Consider the following 19,151-nt stretch of genomic DNA (forward strand, 5'->3'; position numbering starts at 1 on the left):
GTTACTCTCATACAATTCTCAAATAAATCTGTGCACTTTTCACCTCTGGTAGGTTTTAGATGTTAAGATTTTTTAGTTGCTTGTAGCATGTATTTGATACATGAAGACACTTTTATTGCATTTATAAATGTTTTTTTGTTGTTGCTAGCAAATCTCTATCTTTCTTGTTTTTTTTTTATTTGGTATGATGATGTTTATCACTGTATTTTTTTTTTAGTTCCTATTGGAAGAATATGTTTCCACAAATTTGTCACAAACTCATTTTAGATGTTTATTTTACAAAAGTTTATCAATCAAATTTAAGTAATTTACTTCCTTTCTTATTTTAAATGTTGTATTTGTTGAAACATTGGACTATTCAAATTTAGAACATATTTTATTTAGTTTAGTAGTTAAGATACCGTAATATGGGGAGAATTTTGAATCGTGGACGACTTTGATCATTGCGGATATCTGCATAATTCTCTCTACCATTCAGAAATTACCTGCTTATTTTTGTTGATAAAATTATCTGCAATGTGGATATAATGACGCTTCGAAAATAAAAGTCAAATTAGTTGGTGTTTAGTTTTATTCAAACATGTTATCGGTTGAATTGTGAAGCTGTTTTTAACTTATCTATGTATTAGAATTTCACTTTTGTTTTCGGTAATGAATGAATGCAAATCTTGGATGTGGAAATTAACCCACTTCCTAACATCCGATCGAGCTGAAATTCCCTGATGCACTCGTTGTCGATGACAATGCATTCTAACCGCATTTAATTGACTTTTGGTGGCAAACACGTACACACATTCACAAATTGAATGACATTACAGCAGTTAATATACTAAATAAGTGTCAGTCCTACCCGATCGACATTTCAACTTCAGTTCTTGGGTAGGAAGGTTCAATCCTCAGTCAAACCAAAAAAAGTTTAAATTTTTTTTCAAAATACATTTATTATAATAAAAAAAAGGTTTTTATGTGTTGATTTTTTGAAAATATTTTTAGGCAGAAAAATGTAAATACATTTTTATAAATTCCTCAACAATAATACATAACAATTACAACAATAGTAATAGTTACGTATCATTTATATTGTAAAGTATATAAACGTCTATCGACACATACAGTTGAATTTGCATTTTCTTTTTTTTATAAATTTTTTTGGTATTGACGCATTGTTGTAAATAAGCTTATAAAAATGGCAATTCAAAGGTGACCTTAATCTCCTTTTTTTTTTCACTCTCCAAGCACAAAGTATACAATTTTTAAAAAATATGTAAAAACAATGGATGGTAAACACGTGCAGTAAATATGACATAAAATTTTCCCCTTCAAACGTTTTTTATAAAAAAGTTATAATTTCAAACTTGAAAATTTGATCTGGCACCCCATTTTACGGTACAGTAATTTATATCATTATATTTGTAATTTATATGTAATTTAATCTATTGTGAAGGAACCCGAATTGTTAAGAAAAATTAAGTTTATCATTCTTATTCCATAAATTTACAACACTCTGATATTTTTAAAAGACATACATAATAATTGAATATTTTTTTGGTGTTTTGTGCAATACTATTTTGTTAAATTTTTTTTCTGTAAGTACTTATTTTTTATAAATTTTAAGTGTTAAGAAGTTAGTGCCGTCAGTGATAAGATGGTGGCATAAGTAAACGTCCACAATTATTTATTTATGTACTAAAATAACTTTTTATTTATTTCGGAATATATTTAACCTCTCGGGCTGATTTGTTCAATTTGTTCGCTTTTGGGAACAGCTCATAAGGTCTCATAGAAATCCATTTATTTCAAAGTGAAAATACACACGAATTCTCCGATGTTTTGATAGTCTTTAAAACCAGTTAACTGTGGCTCGACCGCTGGCGGGCTTTTTTGAAATCCGGCGTTTTTTTTTTTTTAAATGCGATTTTAACCCTTATGTATAAAGAATTTGTATAAAGCAAAAGGTCAGAATCGCTTGCGCCAATTACGGACTAACATTTGCTTTTTGTTTCACGAGGCTAGCTACGCTGTTTGTTTAAATATTAAATTATCCATGACAAGCCGGCGTTATCTTTTCATCAGCCTGTTTCTAACAGTCGGTTTTTATGACAGCACGGTTGACTGGTTAAGAAATGTAATGGTCAATATGTCAGATGCCCGAGGGGTTTTAATTTGTGATCTTATTGTGATTTTTTTAAAACAAATAAGAAGTGAAAAAATAATAAGTTATCTTTCAAAAAAAGCTAATATTATTGCAATTATTTGGTACGCAATAAAGACAACCAATTTTGGCAATACGTTATGAAGCAATTTCTTTTAATAATAATTATAATGTTGGGATAATTCGATTGGTAACAAAAACAATGGTAGTTTTAAGTAAATGTTTTATTTTGAATTTCAAACAAACAATGTTTATATACAATGTAAATTATTAATTTTTATTACGTTGGCTCATTTTGTGGCAAAGAACATTTGTTGTTATATTATTGCAACATCTCTTGCTTGTTAGTTTTCTAATAAGATACAAAAGATTGTCCTAATGTATTACACAATATTATTACTATTAACACATATTTATTTATTTAATAATTATTTAAGCTAGGCAATTAAGTTGGCCATTCCTTCTCTGTATTGATTCGCAAGAAATAAATATTTTACCATCTGATATTGTGTTCAAAGATTATATAATTGAATAACTTATTAACAATAAATCTCCAAACTTACACTTCTACAATGTTATAAAATGTAACTTATTTCTTCAGTGTAATTTTATGTAAGTTGTGCTTTCTATAAAATTTATGATAGATTGTTACAGCTTGTAGAATACAGGATATTAAATAAAGGTTCATCTGAATGTTAATAAAAGTAGAATGGAAAAAAAAAAATCCTATGTTTTTTTTTATAAGATTCTTTCGTTTCCAATGCCAATGTGATTGGGCAGATATATTATTATGACAACACTTTCTAGTAACATTTTTTACTACTAACTAAATAATAACATAAAACCTATGATAAATGCTATAAACAATGGATGAAAAACTCTTATTCAAACAATAATTTCTTTTTCAAATGGAAGAACGAGGGAAGTCAAAATATAGTCTTCGTCAAGTTTCAAACAAACTTGACAAGACCATAAAATATTCCTTACTTTGGAAATATTGAAAATACACCATCGTATAAATCATTACAAAACTTAAATATTCTATAATATCTTGGCAGTACCTGACTAAAAATACATCATTTTAGTTACAATATTAATAATATGCTCCATGAAAATAAAGATAACTTAATAAATATTGGATGACTCCAATAAGACTGAAGCTTCGCACATAACCTTAGCACTTGACCTCACCAAGAAGAGCAGATGGGACTGTTCAAATACATTTAACTGTACTCGCGTTCTGACTAAACCATGCAGAACTGTTGCCCTTTCTAAATCCAGCCATCTTTGCAAAGACAGTTCTCTTTCCTTTACCGGGAGCCCTAGAACTACGTCCCAAGGGCCCCAGAGGGTAAACTCCAGTATGGACTTGACTTGGCTCAGTGAGACAGACTTCTCCTTGTTGAGGAGGCCTTGGATGAGGGTGGTCAGTTTGTCTTCTGGAAGCAGGAGTTTGAGGGAGGTTACGGCGCATTCGCAAAGGGAACAGATCTTCTCTTCAGTTGGAGTGTGGCAGCTGTTTTCCTCACTAAGTCTGTAAATCGAAAACAGATTGACTTAATATAATATACAAGTCGATTTGAGTTTCAGCTGGAATCGTAGCTTGATTGAAAATTAACTCCATTCCTATTAGCATAGTAAATAAATATATGAAAATAATTTGTCACCAAATTGACAGTGACAAGTGGTAATTTTCGTAAAAAGTCGTCATCTAGCGATTTTAGATTCTTTAGCTGTGATTACAGTTGAGAACAGACTGAATATCTTAATAAGACCGGGTAACTTTACACATTTAGACAGAATTTGTTGTGATACAGATTGGATGAGAAGCAGTTGGTGACTTTTGAGTATTTATCAAAAACCAGCTTACCCTTGTAATATACATAGTCTGCCATAACTGTTAGCCTTGGGCATCTGAATAGAAGGAGGTCCATCTTCAGAGTTGCTGTCGGAGAGGTTGCAGGATCCATTCTGCTGGTTCTTCGGCATGCTCTGATTGTCTCGACTGATTACGAAGGAAGACAGGGAAGCCGGGACCTCTTCAAGTCCCCTGGCCTGCAGGCACTTGAGGCCATTGATCAGCTGCAGCATGGTGAAGGTGGCTTCGTGCTGGCGCTCTGAAGCGTGGGGAAGATCCTTGTCGTTTCCACTTGCGTTCTTCTGCAGGGTGCTGGTGGGACTGGAATGAGACTTGTTCTGCAGGTACTCTCCAAACGAATGGATGGTGTCCACTTGTGTTCTCGCCAGAACTACCACTGTGGCTGAAACATAATAAATCATCACATAAGTATTTGCTGAATATATGTAGGTAACTTGTTCTATAAGAAAAATAATAGAAGTAACACATGTTTAAAGGTAAGAACACGCTGGGCGAACGCAACACATTAAGACAACTTACAATCCAAATATTTTCTATGAAAATATATGTTTTAGGAATACACTTGTCACGTGCAACGCTATCTTACACTCCCCACGCCGATCTACGTTTGCATTTTGCTTGCTTTATTGCTTTTGGGGGTTGCATTTTAAACGAGCTGCTGAATAAAACCTCGGCTAATACTAGGAGTTGCTTTCTGTTTGAGGATGAATGGTGGAGATAATGGCTGTCAAGCCTTCCAATCAACCGGTTGATTTGACAATTCACGATTTGAAATTTTCTCAATCATGTCGTCCTCAAATTCACTTTCAGAATCACAAGCTGAATACGAATAGTCACATGCATATTCTAAGAAGGGAAAAACATAACCTAAAAAGTGTTGGAAGGCGTGTCCTTCCAAATTTGCATTACGTTCATCGGACAAGTGTTCACGTCAGCGCGGGAACATAGCATCGTATATGTGGGCGTGTCCTTACGTTTGGTATTCAAGAAGATTGAATCATTTGTGATTGTGTTCTTTAGATGTCACATTTACTACAAGGATTTTCATACAACAGATGAGTATCTATCTGAGATAGGCTGAAAACTTAAGAAGAACTACTGTGGGACTCGGATAGGTGAGAGCCACAAAAAATGGCAATACTGGAGACATTTGAGAAAGGCCTGTGTCCAAAACCGAACGCCAGAAGGCTTATAAAGAAGAAGAAGAAGGTTGATACAATAAATATCTAATAAAAATATTGATTAATGTGCTAACCTTGAACCAGCTGATTCCCTTCTTCTCCAAACTGTTGTAGAGGCACCAGGTCGCAGAACTCTGTGACTGCGTTCAAGAACATAGCTTGCGGCTGGCCTATTTGCTGGGACACAAGCTGAGAGGCCATCTGTTCCTTGTGGAGCATGAGAGTCACGTTAACGGCTCCGGTAGCAGAGTTGGAGTTCCACACGGCGGAGTGGAAGACCCTTTTGCCGACCCGGAGATAACCTGGCCCCTTCAGTGGCGTTGACGTAATGGTGAAGTCACTCCACCTCAGATTGGTACAAGTCTTCAGTCCGCGTAGTGACGGTTGCATCATGGCACTCTGTTGAACCTTTGAACAATGAATATGTCTTTAGTTATTAATCTAAAATGATTTTTGATGTGTTTGGTGGTATAATTTTGATTGGATAATACAAGAAAACTAAGCGAAATGAACTAGATTAAAAAATATATGAATTTAAAATTGTGTGTATGATACGTTGAGCAGGGCAGTGACTTATTTTTTGGTTTCCAGGAAAAAAGGTTACGGCTCATAGACATTCCAATTGATAGACTTGCCCTAACATTAAAGTCCAGGATCATTTTGACAAGCTGGAGGCAAACCAAGTGACCATAGGTTCCAGAATGCCTTGAATAATCTAGGACATCTGTTGTACGTCGAACACCGAAGAGTGAACATTGAAATAACCAGACCCTGTGCAGCAAAGTAAGGCAACAGTTTGCAGCGTAGTCTATTGTGTGACTTTTCTGCGCAGGGTCAGAATGTTTGTAAAAACGGTTCACAGCGATGCAAGAAATTAGTGAGGTGGGTAAATTATAAAACATTCGAAGTGACTATCTAAATGGTGTAACAAAATGTTCAGATTTGGAAACAAGCCCGATTTGCTCACCTGATAATTTATATAGCGCCGTTTTTGTGAAAAATCATCTCAAGGGCGCAGGACTAAATGGTGATATTACAATGCGAGATGCCTGTTTAATGTCAGATTCATTTACAGAAAGGGAGTCGGTCACGCCGCCCCCCGCGCTCCACTTAACTTGGTTCGCTCCCCTTTCCCTGATGGTCTATCAATTTGGGTGTCTATGTTGTGGCTAGTTTTATTTAAAAATATATACTTTCCAGAAACAATAGCCCTTTCTATTTGGAAATGAGGAGGAAAAACCATCTTTGAACCTTTTATTCTGGAAAATTTAAAAGAAAGGTCACAGCACGCCACTCTTCGGCAGTGATTTGAACACATGCAATAGTGCAGGAAACAAAACCCTACCATGCTTATCAAAAGAACTAGAAATAATTTGCGTGCATCAGTAGAACACAGTGAGAGATTCAATAATTGATTAAACAAAGTGTAAGAAGAATATCTATGCATTATATGTATAGCTACAAAGTATTTATAATTCTCTTCCCTCCGTATATTCCTATGGCATAGTGAGTGATATAGAGAGAGTGTGATAGTATATTTACCTGTTCAAGCACCTGAGCCAAAGCTTCGTGATTAGCAATAACAACAGCACCATAATTATCTTCCAAGTTTTTGTGAACAACACTCCTCCCTTTCCTTACCCTGAGTTTGTTAGTTGTGTTGTTCATTGAACTGTTGTTGTTAAATTCACCGTTTGAATCATTCTCATTCATTTCGTGGCAGCTATAGAAACTGTACGGCGAATATATCTCAGACTCTGATTCGCTTCCGTAATATTGAAGGGATGTTGCTCTCGCAAAGTTGTTCAACTTCATGTAGTCAGAGCTCTTTTTGACTCCGCAGTCGCTGTTTCTGTACGATGGTACAAAGGTTTTTATTGGCAGCCGGTTGAGACTCGCATTGAGAGCGTTCATCCTGATGGAAGTAACGTTGGATTGAGGGGTGCTGGAGGTACAATTACTGACGAATTCATAGTCATTGTCACTTCCGATCCTTTTGTGATTGTTAGGGTAGGTTTCATTCGGTACTTCATATTTCTCTGAGCCGTAAACATCATCATAGCTGTGGCTGGGTTCGCTGGCTGATACAGTTGTGACTTCAGATTTAGTCGACCTGACGTCTATTTCCCCATCGCTGTCCTCTGAGGATGGCATTCTCTTCTTTGGGAGCTCGAGCTGCGCTTCTCTTTCCCTCATACTGGCTGTCCTCTCAGGTTTACGGGGAGCAATGGCAGATCGGACTTCTCCTATAACAATAATATAAAGTATTTTAGAAAACCTTTTCAACAAAGTAACTATACTGGAAGGAACCTTATCACAATAAAAAACATAAAATATAAAATAACAACACTGGAAATATATTTAGGCCCAGGCAGAAATAGAAATGTAACATTGTCATCAAATGCGGTGAAATCAAGGCCATCCAGCACTATTTTGTGTTTTTTTGACAGTCGAAAGGATCCCGTTGAATGATTCTAAGTATGTTTCACTTTTGAACAAATTGTGATCAGCCAAAGAGGACAACTATTGTCTTGTTAAGCTTGTCAGCTTATTACAATTTGATAGAATAGGCGCTTTATGGGGACCTTTCAAATGTCAAAAAAAGAAAATGGCACTGAGTGCCCGTTTTGTGACGATGTTACATTTGAATTTCTGTAAAACAAGGCCTTAGTGTAAGTAGTTAAGCAGATACTTAAAAAAGTTGTTGTAAACTATTACCCCGCGGTTTAAAATAATGAATTTTTGAACATACCTAAATTAGCATAAACAATGTCTACAGGTCGAGAGGGAGGAGTGGACCAGGAAGCCTGCTTCTGCTGTCTCAACAGGAGCGCAGACTTGGGTGGGGGTGGTCGAGCTGGTTTTGTTGGACAACCATCAATGGAAGTGCTCCCTTCATCCGAAGACTTCCTAGGAGGAGGAAGGGGTTTAATTTGGTTCTCTTTGTAAACCAAATCTTCTGCATCGCCTCCTGAACTTCCACTATAAGTAGAACCCTCAGAGAGTGATATGTTGTCATTATGTACAGAGCTTTTGCCAATGCAACTCAAGTCATTTGTGCTTTTAAGAACTTCCACAGAAGAGCCATTCAACTCGAGAGGATGTATGATGACCAATCTCGGTTTGGGACGAGGTGTCAATTCACCCATCTCTTCTCTTTTGGGCGTCATGTTTTGATCAAATGCAATTTGTAAGTCTTTTTTGTCCAACTCCTTGGACGATCCTATTCTAAGCAGCTTTCTTAGAGAAAATTTCATTTTGCCTTTTTTCTTATCGTCAGTTATCAAATTATCATGAGAGAGCGAAATAGATCTCCTAGGAATAGGTTCAGGTACAGCGGGAATCTTGTCCAATGTCTGGATTTGTCCACCGGTTGGATTTGCATTAACCAAAGGCCTAAATTTTGGACTGCAAGAGGAAGCCCTTTCTCTTTTCTCCTTTTCCCTTACAACAGGAGAATCAGACTTCAAGTTGGCTGATGGGTTTCTCTGATATATGTTGCCGCAAGCTTCTTCATTGCTTCCTGGTGGTGGTGGCTTAGGTGCTTTTCTCTTGTTAGGAGTTGAACAATTGCTATCTTGTTTCCCAAGAGGTAAGTGATAGTCGGTATCATCATAGATGGGGGTATTGACATTTTCAGCAACTACGCAGTCAAATACTTCCATTTCGTCTTTTGACAGTGGAAGCGAAAGTTCGGATGTACAAGTCCTAATAGAAGTGGTATTAAGTGTTTGCTGTAACTGCATAATGACCTGTTGTTGCTGTGGCAGAACATTCGCCTGAGGTCGTTTAGTAAATGGCTTCGATACACATAATGGCTTAATAGGGAGTTTGGGCTTCTCAGGGACAATTGGTCTGATTATGGGGTTTTCCTTAAACATTCCGTGAAGGAATGAGGGGCGAGGATCCACTTGTGGAGGAGGACTCCTCGGTAGTGCAGGAGGCTCTGACGTTTCTTCAGGATCAGCCCTTCCATCAGGTTCCCCTGCAGATTCTCGGCTTGCCTCCATTGAAAAGATTGATCCTTGATCAAGCTGGGGAATGATAGGAGGTAAGTCGAGTATTTGAGGTTGGAAATGATTTTCGTATGTGTCTTGCAGAGAGTCTGACTGGCCATCAACTTTCCGGATATCTTCTAAAGACGTATCGGTGCTTGTTTTATCATCAGAATCGGAATTCTTATTATTTGAGAAGACTACTTGCATTTGACCATTTTCTTCGCACTGCTTTACAAGATTACAAGTCTCAACAAATAATCTGTCATCATTATCAGAATCACTTTTGGAACTTGTGGAATCTTCGTCAGATGCCATTGATTTCGTAACGGTCTCCGCAGAATAATTTTTACTATTAACTTCAATATTTGAATCATTATTGTCTGATGTCTTTGCTGGCTCAATATCAATTTTGCAAAACGTGAATTCTGTTTTAGGCAAAACAGTCACTTTCGGCTTTTCGCAATCTTTTTTGATGGGATTGTTGCGAATAATAGAATTCTTTTTATATTCAAAGATATCCATTGACTTTTCAGATGTTTGATCCGAATCACTAGATTTATCATCAGATTTCCCATTCGCCACATTATTGTATGCATTGTTCTTCTTGACTTCACTGTTTTCCGTGGGTTTCTTGTTGACAGAACTTATTCTGTTTTTCTCTAAAGTTTCAGATATTTCTTCCAAGAGTGATTTTTCGGATACGACGGCGTGAGATTCGGTTTCTTTCTTGACATTGTTATTATTATTCAAGGTCGCTTCACTATTTTTAACGAATGATGTTAGTATGATATTAGTTTTATAGTCGTTAGTACGATTCTCTTTATTCTTGTGCAGATTCGGAACGGGCGATTTTTTCTTGTCTGGAAGTTTAACAATGCTATTTTTATTATTTTTCGGAGAATTTTCATGGCCGAAAGGTGTTACGGAAACGAGTAAGGTTTTCTTCTTGCCGTCGGAATCTGTCTGCATTCTTCCTAGCAACAGAGAGGTGTAAGATTTCTTAGTTTCGCCAGTGGAGCCCAAGAGATTTTCCTTGACAGTGTTAAAGTCGGTGTTAGATTTCGTCAACAGTTTCATCTGTTTTTCTTCTTCGCCGTCGGGTACGAAGTCGTCTTCTCCGGTGTCTTCGGAAAGTTGGAACTCTTCATCGTCTGACCAGACGTCTCCGCCATAGCCGATGACTTGGCTGACCTCATTTGGGAACGAGACTCCCCTCTTCTTGTTCTTCCTGGGGGAGGCCTTCAGGATCCCGGTGTTGTTTGCTTTGGGAGACTTGGGAGCTTTGTTCTGGAAAGGAGTAGCAAAGTAGCTGCTACTTTTGACATTCTTTTCGTTGTTGTGTTCGTCCTTAGATTTGAAGCAGTTAGAGCAGAAGTCCTTCTTCCACGTGTTCTGCACGAATCCCTGGCAAACGGCCGACATCTTTCCCCGCGCCTTTTTCGGTACTATTGTCCCAACATTCTGAAACAACAACAAAAAGACAAATTAGTTTATTGATTACAATAATTAGGCACCTTCGTGAATCCTATTAAATCGCGAGACTAAAGTGAGACGCACCTATCTCTCTATTTACTGTTAACGTGCACCTTCTTGGTAATCAAGGTTTTTATTGACGGAAAATACCGTTTAAATCTCGCGGAAGTGCTTGATACTTGCTACTACAGAGGACTGGCAGACGAGAGCTGAGGTTAGACGCGGAATTAGATTCAAGAACAAGTTTTGACCCACACCTGTACCGTACATAATCGTATAATAATATAGTTTGGACAACACCGCAATAACATAACGGCACCTTACGTCGAAATACACCATATCCAAGAAACGCAATAAAAGTTCATTAAATTAATATAGAATTGAATAGAAATATTTCAACGACAGATTTATCAGCGAAACACAATTTGCGGGAAAAGGATACGTATCATCGTCGTTAATAATTATTTTTAATAACGTGGCATTTTCGTAACCCTTGTTTAAAAACCTCTTCACATCCTGAAAACCTTCCGTAAGGACAACTTAAACTAAAGGACTAATTCTATAAAACTAATGATTGTATCAGCGCTAAATACAGTAAGTGCCTATACAGGGTGTTAATGGACGTAATTGACTTACTGTAACCAGTTATTCCTGACATCATTTGTAGTAAAAAATGTCGACGAAATTTTAGTCTCCGGTGATTTTTTTAATGTTTTTTTTCTTCAAATCATTTTTTTTTATTTCTTCCAAATATCATCACTGGTCACTCAGCCGAGTAACCGCCAAACCCCTTATCACGGCCCTGCACTTCCAATACCTAGTACAATACAATAATACGTTGTTAAATTGTAATAATAAATGCGTTAGTTTTTACGTAATGAATGTAAATGTCAGTTACATGATAATTTGAGCGTTGTCATTATTATTTGTGAGCGTTTCTTTCTTTACGAGAATAGCGGTGTTCGGAGTGCCTAAATAATTATGAGAATTTATACGTTCAAACGATGAATAAAGGCAATTACCGCGTGTTGTTATAATTGCGAGAAATTTGAACAACTTTCTACGGAGAACAATAAGTAAAATGGCGAAGAAGCATTCACGTTCACCTCTTTATCGGAGCCGTTTGCATCTATATCTGATAATTACGTGTCGGTGAAAGAAACGAAGAAAAAGCGTATGATAAATTATTATATAAGTTAATTTCTGCACTGTTCTAATGCCATTGTCTCAATCGGATCATTTAGATCAAATCTACACTGACATCTCCTCTCGGTAAGAACTTTAAAATACGTGTTAAATTATTCGATGGAATGTTCATTTTTAATTAGACGAAAAGCGGTGAAAATTAGTTCATTTGAATTTATGGAATTATAATTAAATTTGGCGGTCTCCGCGGTTGAGTGGTTACGATCATTATTGGAGGTCAAGGGTTAAAATCCCCGGCGTGCGCAAGTAAATTTTATTTGATTAATTTGGGTTATTTCACAATTTTTCATTTAAAATAATATACGATTTATTTGCGGACGTTCCAGAGTGGAAGAAATCAGTATCGCCACGCTGTTTAAAATTAGCTTTTAATTTAAAATGTCATTTTCTTGGTGAAATAATTCAGACGAACGATAAAGTAGGTACCTATCAATAATCTATAAATTAAGTAATTATAATATTCCGTAATTTTTCACGTGGGTTGTCTGTGCTGAGCGTTAGTAAGTCCTGGGTGAAATCTTGTTCATAAATTTTCTCTGAATTTAAGTGTCATTATCTAAATTGGTATCATTTGTGTGAAGAATTCAGAAAATCGGTACAGTACCTATCTATAACATAATTTTATAATCAAAAAAATGAACTGAATAAAGTCGTCAAGAATCAAGTGTTCAGTCTGCGCTAGTTATTAATAATTATTTATTTATTAGTTTTCACAATTGGTTGACGTCACAGAATGCTTGATGCCTGATGTCTGATGTGTGTCATGTATCAGCTTCCCAGGGTATTTATGCCGTGTAGTTTCTAACACCTGGGAGCTATGTAGTGAACGATAACCTATCCACCTGATACCGAATAACAACAATGGTGAGATTTGGAAATCGCCTTGTTTTAACACGGAAACCGCGTTCTAACGAAGGCTGCTAACTAGGTAAATATACACATATACTTTTATATTACTATTATTTAAATAAAAAAAATAAAGAAGAAAAAATCACCAAAATTGTAATCTTTTAAATTTATATTTGTATTTTAATTTGGGTAATGCACTACCACGTCGTGTAATATCCGGAATCGGGACGCTTACAGTAACACTCCTTATGTAGATGGCGATAAGGTTTAAATTCCCGCTTAACACCAACCACCTGTTTTGATTTATGCAAGAAAAAAACATCGCCAAAAAGCGTGTTTTAATTTATTTTGCTAAATTCAGGCACAAATATTGAAATGTTTTACGATCGTTTTCTAAAAAACTTAATTTGCCACTTGGTACAATAAAACCATAAATATGAGATTTTTAACTTTCAAACAGTTTTGGTAGGCTGGATAGATTTCCTACCCTATGAGGATATATACAATGATACTGTCAGTAACGCCCTGGTGAAGAACTACCATTCAGAATCGAAACATTACTTGAAATGGCTTTAGCCGTATTTAGTGACAAGATTTACTTCCCCTCCCAACTTCCTTTCAGCTGCACATCATATTCCCACTGGCTGGAGGCCGTTGGTACTATTCTGCGTTAATTATATGGCATATTTATTTTACCTAATTCGGAAAATAATTAAAAATTTGGGCCACAGCGTCAAAAATAAAATAAAATTGCTTCGGCAATTTAGTTTTTTCCCTTTCAATACAGGCGTTTAAGGCGAAGGTAAATGCTAAATCACTATTTAGATTAATCTTTGCTACGAATCGGTATACATTATGAATGCCAAAAAGTATACTATGCATAAATTGAAGCTTTTTCTTTCTTTATTATTGATTGGAATTGGAATAAAATTATTGGTTGCGTTACAAAAAATATAAACGTAAACCACTGATAATTTTGTTTTTTCTTGAGGTAACTAACAACTCATATAAGAAACACCTTTAAAAAAATACCGTTTTATGGCTAAGATTATTTTTTATAATTATTATTGACTAACTTTTTTTCATTCATATAAAAATATTCAACAAATAAATAAAACTCACTTTGGCGCTTACGTCAAATATATCCAGACTCCGCTGGTCGAGCAATTGTCGCCTCTATTCGTGGTGATATAAGACGCAAACATTCTAGCATCTGTACAGAAGTCCGCGGAACGTGGCACGGAACGGAAGTCGGTTTGTGACAGTTTTTTCGACGGTTTTTTCTTGTCGGCATTATTTTGGTTACGAGCTTAGAGTAATAATTAATAATATACACTCTAAGGTTACGAGTATTATTAGTTCTCAAACGGTGAGGGAGTTTGTTATTATATTGTTATTATTCACGACCAAAATATTATACTATGTGTAATGACAAAATATTATGTGTCATCAACAATTGTTCCTGATTTCAACTCTATTGATATTGAGAATGTTAGGTATATCATTTGAGAAATTTTAGGTTTATGAATATGCTATATAAATTCACAATATAAGTATTTTTTGTTTTTCCAATTTTTTTACATTATAATAAAAGCAGGTATAAGTACATTTTTTAAAATACATGTAAAGCTAATATGTTCTAATTAGTGGTAATAATACCTCCCTAGTTGAGAAATTATCGTGATTAGAGAGGGAGTACTATCACAAGTTGATATTAGATTATATATTTAGTAGTTGCTATAATTAACATGCATGTAGAATTATATACTCATGCACTATTTTTAGAAAAAAGAACTTAAGAATTGTTCCTTGATAATTTCTAATACTGGATATTTGTTTGGTAATTTGATTGTTCTTCAAAAATTATTTGTAAATTGAATTTAAAAAATATATTAGCAACATAAATTTGATAAAAGTGTATATAATTTTTTTTTTAAAATAATATATGTAAGTGACATTTCAATGTAACGTATTATTAACAAATATTTTATATGTATTAATAATGCATACAAATAATAAAAATCAATAAAAAATATACAGTTATTAAAAATTAAAAAATATTAATTATTATATTAAGGTTAAACGCGACGCTAGTTATATTCTACGTGTTCATAGATGGCGTAATTAATTAATTTGATCAAAATTCGCTTTTTGCAAGGTATTGCTTTACAGTATTAAGACAAATTATATGTTTGCGCCCGCATATACGCAATATGAATATGAATAAATAGTTTTGTCCGTATAAAAACTCAATTCTATCGAGAAAGGCATGCAAATACAATATTGGATTGAATAATCGGTACAATATTGTATTTGTATGCCTTTCTCGAAAGAATTGAGTTTTTAAACGAACAAAACTATTGATTCATATTCATATTGCGTATATACGGGCGCAAACAAATGATTTTTCTTAATATTGTAAAGAAATACTTTGCAAAAGCGTATTTTAATAAAAATTTTTAATTAACGCCATCTATGAACTCGTAGAATACCTATAACAAGCGTTGCGTTTAACCTTAATCACTAATATCCCCACAGTTTGAGTCCATCCGGCAGTCATAGCTCTGCCGCTGTTGTCAAAATAAGATTGATAGTAATCGTCCACCAGTTAAAAAGGTATTAGTAGGTATACGGAAGCCTTGGCGAACGGGGAGGCCTGGTCGGGCGCTTCCTACGTATAGCAGGTACATAGTACGCGGCTACTGCAATTACTTGTCTCGTGCAGATAAGTAACAAAAAATGTGCACATTTTATATTCTGTTGGAAGGGGTAGAAACCGAAATATGTTTGGCGTTTATATTCGCCTTAACGCGACAATGCAATTTCAACCGTATGTCGCGCGGCATGAGGTGCGTATGTTGAGCTGCATGAGGTGCATTCATTTCAAGATCATTTAAGAATATGCATCGCCCAATGGTTTCGTAGCAGTGATGCAAATGATACATTTCAAGAAAATAATTTATTTTTTTCTGAAAACGCTGTATAAGAATTTTTCATAGAAATACCGTATCTAATAATGCAGTCTGCATTCCAAGTGCATTTCCATAGCGGCATTAATGACGCTTAAATCGACTCCATTTATTATTAATGCACCGTGAAATTAGATAGCTACCTCAACTTCTCCACAAATTATTCAGGAAAATTTTATATGGAAATCAATTTATAATTAATTTAATATTATAAGCAATAAGCCTGAAACACCAACACATATTGAAAAAAAAGTGAAAACATAAATGCCACCAACGGGAATTGAACCCACAGCCTTCTGATTGCCGATCAGCTGCGCTAACCATTACGCTACGTCGGCTAATAATTCAACATGTACTAGTATTTTTATTAAAAAATTTCGGCTTATTAGATTTTTTCACCTGACAATTCCCATTCAGGTGGGTTTTTTAATCGCTTTAATTTGACTTCAAACAATAATTAAACACGTAAAAATTATTTAATATAATATTACAGTACAGTACTTTGAACCTTCGCAATAAATTTATTTGATTTTAAGTTTAGTTTGTAGAACTCCATTTCAATTTAGAGATTTATTTTTATTTTTAACAGTCTTATTAAAAAATTTATAAAAACAGTGTGTTTATAAACAAGTTCTGCTAGTTGTAATTATTATTACGCGTGACAGCTGTTTCACCTTCTGAGGGCATTATCAAACTTTGGTAAAGCCACTTACAGACGACGTAAGTGATAACTTTCTATTTTTATTATCCTGGCTTTATTGATTTCCGAGTAAATTGTCGCAAATTATTATTTGCTAATCCCTATTATTGCATTGTTTAAAATTTCACTTAATGTCGTTGCTATTTCCAACTGATGACTCAGGGGTTTATTTCCCTGAATAATTAAGTATTTTGGGGTCTAATTATTATGCATTTCATTACATCCGATAATCTACACAATTTTTATGTTGAATTGGGGTAAGTTTTATGGCTAAGGGAAGGTGAGGAAGTACCTGGATATTCAGATCTGGTCACCAAATACGGCTAGTCATTTCAAGCAACGTTTAAATTCTGAACCTGGATATTCAGATCTGGTCACCAAATACGGCTAGTCATTTCAAGCAACGTTAATATTCTGAACCTGGATATTCAGATGTGGTCACCAAATAGGCTAGTCATTTCAAGCAACGTTTAAATTCTGAACCTGGATCATTTCAACCAACGCTTAAATTCTGAACCTGGATATTTATTTATTTATTTATTTATTTATTTATTTATTTACGGACAAATAGTCCATTAACAACATATTAATTACACGAATAAGTTTTATAAACAGAGATGACAGTGAAAGGAGAGCATATATAAATGAGGAGCGAAGACAATAACAATGACAATAATAATATAAAAGTAAGAATGGGAGATAATAATAAGTCAAAGCATGAAGATGGTTCAAAGGGCATTAGAAATTAGACATTGCGTATTGACTGTCGAAAGTCATTTAGGCATATACCACAAAATTCAATGCTTTGACTTGACAGTGAGTTGACAAGTCTCGACATTCTGGACAAAGGAGAATGGTATCCATAATTGGTAGAATGTTGATTGACGAACAGCAATTCATTATTTCGGAGTCTACGGGAAGGGATGTTGAATTGGATAAGTTGCAACAAAGCAGGTGAGTCTGTAATACCATTGATAATCTTAAATATGCAAATCAGATCAGTGTCCCTTCTACGTTTCTCCAAAGAAGAAATGTTTAAAGTTTGTTCAACTTCATCATATGAGTACTCTCCTCTTTCAAGACCCAACCTCCAAGCGATTCCTCTTAGGAAGCGATGTTGTACGGATTCTATGTGACAAATGTGGACAGCATAGAAAGGAGACCAAATAACACTAGCGTATTCAAGGTGAGGGCGAACTAACGAGCAGTAAAGAGTTTTAAGGGTACTTATATGTTTAAAGTCAGAGGTTATTCTATGAACGAAGCCAAGTAGTTTAAGTGATTTGTTAACAATGTTGTTAATGTGCTCACGGAAAGAAAGTTTGCAGTCTAGAGTGACCCCAAGATCCTTGATAGATGTTACAGTAGATAAACAAACATTGTTTAATTTATAATCAAACTGAATAGGTTTTTTGGTTCTATAAAAGGACAAAATTTTACATTTATCAACATTAAGTTCCATGCAGTTTATTTTGCACCAATTATTAAACGAGTCAATATCACGTTGAAAATGTAAGCAGTCAAGGTAGGATTTAATTATCTGAAGAATCTTATTATCATCCGCAAAAAGCCAGAAGCGTGTATGAGAAAAAACTTTGGTGATATCGTTAATAAAAAGGTTGAAGAGAAGCGGGGCCAAATGAGCTCCTTGGGGAACGCCGGACGTTACGTCAATGTTAAAGGATTCAAATCTGATTCAGATCTGGTCACCAAATACGGCTAGTCATTTCAAGGAACGTTTAAATTCTGAACCTGGATCATTTCAAGCAACGTTTAAATTCTGAGCCTGGATATTCAGATCTCACCAAATACGGCTAGTCATTTCAAGGAACGTTTAAATTCTGAACCTGGATATTCAGATCTGGTCACCAAATACGGCTAGTCATTTCAAGGAACGTTTAAATTCTGAACCTGGATATTCAGATCTGGTCACCAAATACGGCTAGTCATTTAAAGCAACGTTTAAATTCTGAATTAATTAATCAATTACGAATTACTGATGACTCGGGGGTTTATTTCCCTGAATAATTAAGTATTTTGGGGTCTAATTATCATGCATTTCATTACATCCGATATATCAACACAATTTTTATGTTGAATTGGGGAAAGTTTTATGGCTAAGGGAAGGAGTGGAAGGTGAGGAAGTACCTGGATATTCAGATCTGGTCACCAAATACGGCTAGTCATTTCAAGCAACGTTTAAATTCTGAATTAATTAATCAATTACGAAAAAGCGTGGGGTTAAGAATATTTTTTAAAATTAAAGTTGTAATTTATTGTCGATTTTTAAAAAAAATTGCGATATTTTAAATAAAATTTAATAATTATTATGTAAATAAATTAGCAATCAGGCAGCATTCATTTGCAGGTGGTCAATCCAATGCAGTCATGACGTTTGTGTGAGTGGTTTCCTTTGTGTGAGTGTGTTGCGCAGCAGTTTTATATGAACCGTTTTTTGATTCATCGGGATTGTTTTTAAAACTATACATTCTTTGTACCTTCAAATTAGTGGAAATAAACTTAAGTGTGTCAAGCTGCTCGTTATATTCCGGTAATTCTGGAAGGCTTTTAACATAAGCAATAATATTCATAAATCACATTCCGCGAAATTGTAAATAACTAAATTTATTAAAAAATATACGTTGTAGGATAGCCTAGCAAGTAACATTTTGACGGAGCACTTACGGTGATTTAAAAAACAAGGGCGCTGTTCAAATAATCCAATTATTATTATTGATAAGTAC

The 19,151-nt window shown here is 35.1% G+C and overlaps 1 protein-coding gene across 3 annotated transcripts in view; it reads right to left on the reverse strand.

Annotated features, from left to right (window-relative positions):
* Positions 1-2,122: 2,122 nt before the first annotated feature.
* Positions 2,123-19,151, reverse strand: part of LOC149420122 (uncharacterized) — a 200,531-nt gene continuing 183,502 nt past the window's right edge. For all 3 annotated transcript variants that reach the window (XM_089637494.1, XM_089637495.1, XM_089637496.1), the window contains exons 2-6: positions 7,965-10,671; positions 6,755-7,458; positions 5,287-5,620; positions 4,023-4,413; positions 2,123-3,686 (exon numbers count right to left, since the gene is read on the reverse strand). In XM_089637494.1, coding sequence (XP_089493620.1) covers positions 3,278-3,686; positions 4,023-4,413; positions 5,287-5,620; positions 6,755-7,458; positions 7,965-10,671 — 4,545 coding nt within the window. In that variant the 3' untranslated portion in view covers positions 2,123-3,277. The remainder of the gene's footprint in view (positions 3,687-4,022; positions 4,414-5,286; positions 5,621-6,754; positions 7,459-7,964; positions 10,672-19,151) is intronic.

Source organism: Hesperophylax consimilis, chromosome 11 (genome assembly GCF_061612785.1).
Source record: "Hesperophylax consimilis isolate HC1 chromosome 11, BYU_Hcon_1.0, whole genome shotgun sequence".
In the NCBI taxonomy this organism is placed as follows: Eukaryota; Metazoa; Arthropoda; class Insecta; order Trichoptera; family Limnephilidae; genus Hesperophylax; species Hesperophylax consimilis.